We start from the raw sequence: 9,340 nt of genomic DNA, 5'->3' as shown, positions 1-9,340 counted from the left end.
AAAGGAGTGATGTTTTATTCAACAGCACAGAGAGCCATTACTTTAGACTCATGTACACAAGCAACACACATTTTCTCTGTGATCTCATTCCGCAGTCAGACATGGTATTTTTGAAAAGGTCCTTCTTATGAATTAAATGAGGGTGGATGGTTAGCAGACATCCTTAAAAAGAAAAAATAATGGCTCCACGAAGAACAGCTTAAGTAAGACGAGCACAGATTGTTTCAAGCGCGGGAGTTTCGCTCCTCTTCTTCATTCTCCAAGAGGTAGGCTGGTTTGTATCGTGTCACCCCCCTGGCATCCACCATCTTCAGTGCCTCGTTTCGACAGGTGTTGTCCATACTGCCGAGTGAAGTGTACCTACATTTCAACAGAGATATTTTAGACCTAAAGATCTGCTTTTTAAGCTGTGTACACCTGAATAAAGACAACTAACACATCCTTACCCTTTATCATAGAGAATACAGTAGGGCACGTATAATGTCCTCAAGAATGCCCAGATGTCGTGATATGTCCAGTCCTGGAGAGTGTTAGAAAACAAATGTAATTGGTTTGCAACTGACTCCCTTTGTTCAAGCTATAATAACTCATCCTCTGTGGAGTCCTTTTAGATATACTCATGAGATGAAGCACTACATAAATTATCTTGAATTGAGGTCAACTGCTAAATGTACCTGTGCTTCTATGTGCTCCATCACAGCAGCTGACACAGTACTAGCATTAACAATAAAATCAAATAAAGCAGGCGACTGCCATGTCGCTTATGCACATCCATTCTTCAGCCAGACTAAACAGAAGAACAAGACGTGAGCTTGCTACAGCTATTCAGCAAAAAGCACTGCAATGATTTCACTTTTGTGACCCTTTCATGTTGAAATGTTAACATGCATCCCTCACTCTGCGTTGGTGTTGCATTAGAAAGCCTTTTAATGTACTGGTGCACTCACATTATGTGTGAGTTTATTTAGGAAAAATAGTCGTTTAAAGCTTTACGAATAAAGCATTATTCAGAAATTTTTATCAAGATGACAAATAACATCAAGGATAACAAGTGAAGCTTTCCCAGGTCATGAGGTTTTGCAGACACATTATTTTACACCTGCTGTTTTAGACATGTGACAATCATGGTGACAATGTGGTGTCAAATGAATAAGTGAATAATAACTACCCGACCCTACAATCTGACAATCACTGGTCATGAAAGGAAAATGACCGGTTATGAGTGGTCACTGGGAAAATGACTGCTAAGGCCTGAATCACGCGGGTTTACACATCGGTCAGTGACATCTGTCGCTAGGAAAAATGTGTATTCTCCAATGACTTGACAAAAACCTCCACGTGACTGCTTTAATCACTACCATGTTGCTGTGGTCATACAGTGACGTACTTGTCTACAAATACAGTCCAGCTGCTCTCTGAGCTGTAATGAAACTATGAAAAGTTTGACACGATCCAGAAACTGAGCTCTGGCCTTTTGAAAAATGTTGGCACAACTTTCCCTTTGAAGGTGAATTTTCTCCATTTCCGATTTGTGTTGTACATTTCAACAAAACAAGTTTTACTTCCACCTTTACTTTAACTCGTGGTTGGCAAGTACTGCAGACAAACAAGAAAAATACTAGCGGCTTACCAATGGTATCCCTCCTATTAGATACACCTATGACTTCAATTTCAAAATCAAATTATCACATTCAAAAGATTTTCAGGAAACTTGACCTCTGACCTTGAACTTGAGATCAAGGAGTCAAACTCTTCTGAAATTTTTAGTAGCTGCATCTATGGTATCAATTTCAAAATCCCATGTCACCTCCTTCTCAAGTAACACAAACTTGCATATTCATTGTGACAATAACCCATCAGTCTTTTACAGCTAAAGGGGTAAAAAGCTACATGGAACCATGGCAACCTGCAAGTAATTAAATTCAATTGTTGAGAGTTTTTTGATGGAATTGGTAACAAGCAACTTCCAGGAACTACTCCCAACCAATTGGGAAATACACATTTTTTACTAGATGGTTGTATTTCATGTAAATATGGAAGAAAAGTCTTAATCCATCTGTGCATGATGTTGTTTTCTGTTCAAGTATTTTGGGGTATTTTTAGCTTTATTTTGAACGTACTTTGACTTCATTTGAGTCTAGAGAGATGAATTCAGTAAAGAGAGAGAAACAGCACTGCAACAGAAAAAGCGCTAAAAATGAAAACCATGAGGTATGATCTTATAGCAGTTTCCATTAGTACTTACTCGGGTCGCCTCGGTGATAGTATCTGGTATCAGGTACTTTTTTAGTACCTACTTGGTCCCAGTCTGACAAAAAGCCACAGACTGAGCAGCAAGTATACCATCGCTTTGATGTCCACCTTTGTTGTAGCGTTTGTGTCACGTACAAATGACATTACGGGATGTTTGGCCAAGTTGCTCTAACAACCCCACGCACATTTAGTGGTACTCGATTGTAAAGGAAAACAGATCGAGGCGAGTCATACCGCCTCACGCCACGTAGAGCCAGCATACAGTCCTAATATAACGGCATGCATACTGTGTGACACTCACTAGTAAGGGGTTGACTCTCATGTAGTCAGGCCAGCCAGGATCAGTAGGACACATGTCTGTGAGTGTATGTGAATAGGGGTCGCTCCTCCTGGTCCCCATCAGGACGGCTTTTAGCTCTGGCCTTCGTTCCTTCACCTCGCTCAGTGCCTGGCGAATACTGCCCTCCACAGTGAACAGCTCCAGGCTATATCTTTGGGACATACAACGGCAAGTAATGAGATACAGTGGTGCCACACAGACAGGGTTAGGCCACATTTTTCAAAACAAGACCTGGACTGGATATATTAAAATACATGACATCAACTGGATAGATAGCTAGATGGTGGATAGCTCACCTTTTTGTTGTGTCCTGTAGAAATCTCTCCATTTCTGGGAATGGAGAGACAATACGAATATACAGGACTTTCACCTTTTCTTTAGTATCTGGATATCGGCTGAGAGTGACAGGAAGAGAAAAAAGGGACATTTTTTAAAAAGATAAGCAATGCTGGCACAGAAAAAGATCAGATAAGTATTTGTCATATCTCACAATCTGTCCAGCACAGGTCATGAAAAGTCCAAAAAAGTAGTCAGTCTTCTCCAGGATTTTCTCTAAGTGCTGCCCTCAAACTAGTTTTCTTTTTCCATTTACTTCCTGCTGAGATCTCACACCCCACTGTGCGCTAATGCTATCATTATGTTTTTAATTTGAATCTTCATTTTCATCTTTCATCTCTCAGGTCATTTGTTTTTTTTCCCCCCTCACAGATTAAAAAAATCCACAAAAATGTTTTAATTGTCTCATCTCGTCTTCTCCCCTCCTGTTACCGTTTCAGTGCAGCATAGTAGAGATGAAGCAGCGCTGTGCAGTCTTTGCCCCCGTTAAAGCCAACACAGATTTGCTCTGTTGAATACTGATGGAGTGCTGCCTCTATTGTTTTCAGTGCAGACATGACTTTCTCACCCAGCTCTGTACCTGTAGGAAGGAATCGACAGTAAGAGGATGGTTCATAATTAATGCAGTCAAGCAGTGAGGCATCTTAGAAATGAGCCCACATTTCTACGTCTAATCCAAAGAAAAGAAAAAAAGCTGCTAGTAGTTTGTCATAGCTTAGTTATTGAAGCTTTATTGTAATCTATTCACCATTCTGTCTCACAGAGTTATATTCTTCTTTTTTATTATCCACTCTGACTTTACGACTTAAATTACTTTAATATTTTAACTTTCTTTATTGGTCCCAATGCCTGTGTAAAATGCACAAGTCAGTATTCACTTTATATCAAGATGACACATATTTAAGAATCATCTTCCATTACTCTCCGCACACTCACCACTGTTGGCCAATCCGTACACCTCAGCGGGGGCTATGGACACCGGGTCTGTGACTAAGGGCACCACGCTCCCCTTGGGCAGCTTGTCTAGCAGCTGTATTCGGGCTTTGTCCACCTCCTGCTGGCTGTCTGCGTCCAGGACCAGCCTAACTCTGTGATAGTTGCTCAACCAGTCAGGGTAGGAGCCAAGAGCCACCTTTCGGCCCCAGTCAGCCTGCAGTTTGGTCAGCACAGGTGCAATGTCTGTTTCATCTGCATCGACAAACACCTAAAAACAAAAAAGCTAATGTCTGGTAAACTTAATTGTACTATTTAAACACTGCATTCAAATCAACTTTATTTTACTCAACTAAAAGTAAACTAAAAGGTAAAATACATTAAAAGTATCAAGGAAATATCAGAAATATAGAGGAAGTACTAAACTCTATTAAAAACAAAAAGTAAAAAATAGATAAATACATAAAAATTAATTAGAAAAAAACAAAAGTATACTAATTCTGACTTGGACTGGATTTTGAAGTAACAGGTTTGGTTATGGAGTTACCTCGCGAGTGTGAAAGGTGGTCCCTGAACCAGCAAAGAGATGCTCCAGCCCATTGAAGGCCTTCTCCATTAAAGATGGGATCCCGGGAAAGATGTACACATTACGTACACTGACCTGGGAGAAAAAGGTAGACACATCAAATTATAAGAAAAGATGTGGGGCGGTACTCGAGCCATCATTGTTGAAACTATTGAAATATGATGCAGGAATTAAATCACATCTCTGCAACCCAGAGACAGCTAATAATTGAGGTCAGATTTACAGTTTTGTAAATGTCAGATATTTATTTTTGCTAAGATAAATGGCTGGTGTCTGGGGTTCCATTTATAGCTAACAAGCATGAGAATGGTATCCAACTCCTTCTCCACCTTTTGCCGAGACAGGGCACTTTTTTTAAGGGCTATTCTTCATTGTTTCATTTTAAATTCTCAATAGTAAATTCTCAATAATAATATACTGTACATTAATGTTTCTCAACTTGAAACACATTAATAAATCACCAAAGATATTAACCTTAAAGAGAAAAATGTCCAAATTTAATGACCTGTGAGTAAGAGGTGTGAATGCTTCTCACGCCTGGTGTCTGTGTGTGCTCAGAGTATTTATTGTTTTGACCACTGCAGGAAGCTATTTTCACTCCTTCAGCAACTAGTTAGTTTGCAATCTGTCTTCTAAAGAAAACACCGTCACTTTTGTTTACCTTAAAGAAAGGTTATGGGTTGAACAGCACCATGTAGCTTGGATATATTTGAAGTAACTTTGTGTTCTATAAAAATTCCTCTGTACCGAGTTCACTCACCAGAGGGTAGCGGTGCTTTAGCCCAGTCTGAGGGTCAGTTCCATAGTTAAGTTTTGCTGAGCGAGGCACCATCGCCAGCTTCATAGCGGCACTGTTTTTCTCCCCAACCCCGAAGAATTCTTCAACCAGCTTGCTAAGGTCTGGATTGGCATATAACTCCTCGTGGAATGCTATGGCAACACTCTCAAAGGTGACGTCATCGTGAGTGGGACCTATACCCCCCGATGTGATGAGGTGCGTATACTGAGATGAAAGGAGGGCCACCTCTTTGGCAATGACTGCCTGCACATCCGGTATGACTGTTATGCGCTGCACAGACACTCCAAGCTTCCTAAGCGCTTTAGTTAGAAAGGCACTGTTGGTATCCACTGTGTGACCCTGAAAGAGACACCCACATGCACATCAGATTCAAGAACCTTAAAAAAAAAGAAAGAAACACAAAAAAATAAAGAAAAAGGAAAAGGAAACTCCAAGGTCTTGCTTGATGAAATTCAAGGACTGAAGGCTGATTTTCAGGCAGAGAGATGTGACACTGGACAAAAATCAAATACTTCATGTTTAAATCATGATCATGTCAAGTCAAAAAAAATAATAGTAAGCTTGTGATTTCAGAAACAGCCACAGCTGCCACATAACATAACCATCGCAGTTTTCTCCCCCTGAGGTCATGAAATGCACATCAGAGACTGGATAGAGGTCCAAACACATAGGGATGCAGATGACGGTATATGTTAAACACTGCACAATGCAAGCTCCTACTTCTATTACAAAAAAACCCAGTTTATATTGATTTCCTCAATTGCACAAACTCCCAGTGATTTTCATTTGGGTGCTGTCACACACGTATAGCTTAAAAGCCACACAAGGCACAAACTTTATCAACACCAAAAGCACCTTAAGAATCTCATCTCCAATGATGAGAATGGCTGCAGTAGGAGCATCCCCGTTGGCTGCAGAAGACGAACTGTTGCTCTGGAGGTTTGTTGACATGGTTGCCTTGCTGAGATGAGCTGCCAGTCTCCTCACACGCACCACTGCTCTACTCAGCTTCGGAAAAGAAAAGCTGGGAACAATGGAAACAAATTAATTGAGTACTTCTTACTACAAATTTATACTAGGTTTATCAACACTCAGCAAAGTCAAAAACCTATCGAGTCAATAAGACCTCTTTAGCATAGTATGTAAGCATATGCAATATGGAATGCAGTGTGCAGTATGCTCAACTGCTAATATGCAGATGGGCCACAAATTAAAGGAAAAGCCAGCATGTCTTACAAACGGTGATTTCTGTAATACCATAACAGAGGAAACAAATGCACCCCATATTAAGGTCAAATATTAAAGATCTCCCTGTAATTTGTCAGATATTTGTGCATTTTAATATAGCATCTGTATTACTTTGCTGCATTTACAGTGACAAGAAATGTTTCTTACATCAGCATGAATCCACACAGAACATCAGAAAAGGCTTCGCTGTTGTTCAGACCCTCTTCTCTGTCATAGTGTGTCCCTTAGCTGAAGGTATCTCTGGAAGAGGAAGGGTGTACTGTTAACATGTGAATAATTTGTGCATTTCTTCTGCATTTCCTTAACACTGACTCTCTCTCTCTCTTTTTTTTTTTTTTTTTTTTTTTTTTAAAAATCGGCTATTTATTTATATAGGTCTTTTGATAAGGCTTTAAATTGGAGTTAAGTGGTTGAACTTGAAATAAGAAAAGAGTTGTATTTAAAACACTTGAATGATTAAAAGTCACTGGTTGCTAATGAAACTGTTTTATTTCTATTTAAATGTGTGTATTAACTGTTTTTCAGTTGTATATAACTAAATTGCAGTAGTCCTGTGTGCATCATTAACAATAAGATGGTGACAGTTTGTTTTAATAGTTTTAATAATTTGTGTCTTTTAAGGTAGATAATCATTTGATGCAGATGAAAAACACGTTTTCCATCCAGTGTTTGAAACGCTAGCAAACTGCTGACAAAATAGAACTCTGTGATAACAAAGCAAAAACATCTATATTACACAAATGTGTTAAAAAGAGAAATAATGGTACTTAAATCCACTGTTAAGGGATTAACAGATCCAAAGCAGGCATTTAATGATACTTCTAGGTGTCTTGTATGCTTCACATTGTGCATGTGGTTTGGAGAGCAGCCTGGGAGTCACAGTTGCAGAAGGATAAAGCAAACAGTGACTTCTGGTATTTGCCAAGAATTGATTAGGGGTAAACTGTTGTAGATGACTAGCTGGCCTATGATCTGTCCAACACATGTCTTATGGACGATATTAAGTCAAAGTGACAAAGTATAAGGTAAAAAGTGTTTTGGGTGTTTTTTGTTTGTTTGTTTGTTTGTTTTTTTCTTAATAGTTTTTCAAGAGAGATCTGGAAAAGAGTGCAGAGATTGGAATAATTCATTTTAGCCCCTCCGTAAATCCCGTTGACTACAGTCTATTAACCAACACAAGAAACCATATTAGACATTAAAAACGTAGAAACATTAGTATTCGCTTTTTGACACAACTGCCTTGCACCTGCTTACATAGTTTGCATTGCGTAACATTTGTAAGTTATCTAACGGGGCGAAAATAAAGTGAACTCAGACATATTCATTTATGGCCATACCAAAAAATAACTGAAACACAAGGCAAATATCACAAGTGTGTGAGCGTGTGTAACACCTGAAAGTAAATTCTTAGCTAACTCTAAGTCTCCTCGCTAGGTTACTTATGCCAAAATAAAGAAGTACAATTTAAGTAGATGTGCACATTCAATTTTGTCTCTACTGTCGATATCTCTCGACGAATATGTTTAGTGTGAGGAAAAAGTCCGGGTGTTACGTTTATTATTTGATAACCAATCTCATTAAAACCGAGGGAACTTACCCCTCAGCTGTATATGTCCGTGCTAAGCTCCCTATCACCGGTTGGTACAGCTGCAGCTCGAGCTGTCGCTCAAGGTATGACGTGACCTTAAAACCACACTACGATAGCCAATCATATTTCAGGAGGCGGATCTTAACGACCAGCACGTAATGTACACTAAAGTCATTTAAAGATGTGGCGGAATCAGTACAGTCAATGAGGAGTAATAAATGTCGCTTATCTACTTTAAAAACAAGTGTCAGCCAAACGATTAGTAACATAACTTTACTGCTGCACCACCACCCGGAAGAGGACGGAGAATCACTCCTTCCTTTGCCCGATTCAAAATAGATTACTGTCACTCGTGCGCCCCTGCTGACTGGAGGAGTGAACTCCACGAAACCTAAATGCTGTTATTAAACTCATAATTACCTTTTTCGCCTGTGGGTGGAGCATGTTGGCATATATTTAACAGTTTTGTCTGCTTGTGGATGAAATATTAAACCGAAGTGAGAGACGAATTGATTCTCGCGCACAGCATTTTACTGCCTTCAAACACATCGACGGTTTAAGATATACTCTGTCTGTCTGAATTCATTAAAAATTAATCAATTTAACCACTGATCATTCAACGTAACTCCTTGTACCTTTATGTCCGCTTAACGAGAGCGCGTACAACGCTTGATTTATGTATTGTTTTTCTATCAGATCATATGACCTACAAAATAATAAAGTATTCTATTGTTTTATTATTGTTCCAGTTATTATTATCTGTCTACTTTGCTGCTGTAATAATGCCCATTTCCCATATGTAGGAGTAATAACAGCTATTTTATCTTATCTTACTCAGTAGACTGGGATTGCAGAACAAGTCCTTATCAACGTGAAAAATAAAAATGCTTTGTGTGATACAATTATGTGATGGTCTATCATATAATTATATAAAACTAGAAATGATTACGTGAATGGGCAATTCTGAGATGCAAGCACAACATTCTTAGATCCAAGCACAACTATATTCGTTTTGCTTCCTGGAGGGAATGCATTTGAGTCAAATAAGGGCAAACTTGCTTCACGGGTACATTTTTACATGCTTCAGTGGGAAAAAAGAAAAAAAAGCGTACGTGTCAGTGCACCAACGCATGAACCGATCCACTGAATCAGCATGTTCTGAAACTGTAGAATTCAGCCACTCCTTTGCCTTCGTACGTGATAATATGTGTATTATGCATACAATCTGTGGTAAAGATCTAGTTCTTGGGCTTTAGC

At 39.2% G+C, this 9,340-nt stretch overlaps 1 protein-coding gene across 2 annotated transcripts; it reads right to left on the bottom strand.

Moving 5' to 3' along the window:
- Positions 1-8,233, bottom strand: flad1 (flavin adenine dinucleotide synthetase 1). 2 transcript variants are annotated; one of them, XM_026185518.2, is made up of 11 exons: positions 8,093-8,233; positions 6,643-6,735; positions 6,103-6,271; positions 5,209-5,586; positions 4,410-4,523; positions 3,866-4,133; positions 3,362-3,509; positions 2,890-2,988; positions 2,555-2,744; positions 447-520; positions 1-360 (listed from the first exon to the last, which is right to left on the bottom strand). In XM_026185518.2, the coding sequence occupies exons 2-11, from the start codon at positions 6,648-6,650 to the stop codon at positions 225-227; spliced, it is 1,584 nt and encodes a 527-aa protein (XP_026041303.1). In that variant the 5' UTR covers positions 6,651-6,735; positions 8,093-8,233; the 3' UTR covers positions 1-224. The 2 variants fall into 2 exon arrangements, with proteins under 2 accessions (XP_026041303.1, XP_080164435.1); XM_080308309.1 differs by having other exon boundaries at positions 3,866-4,079.
- Between the last annotated feature and the right edge of the window lie 1,107 nt (positions 8,234-9,340).

Source organism: Astatotilapia calliptera, chromosome 11 (assembly GCF_964374335.1).
Source record: "Astatotilapia calliptera chromosome 11, fAstCal68.1, whole genome shotgun sequence".
In the NCBI taxonomy this organism is placed as follows: Eukaryota; Metazoa; Chordata; class Actinopteri; order Cichliformes; family Cichlidae; genus Astatotilapia; species Astatotilapia calliptera.
This window is presented reverse-complemented; position numbering and strand designations above follow the sequence as displayed.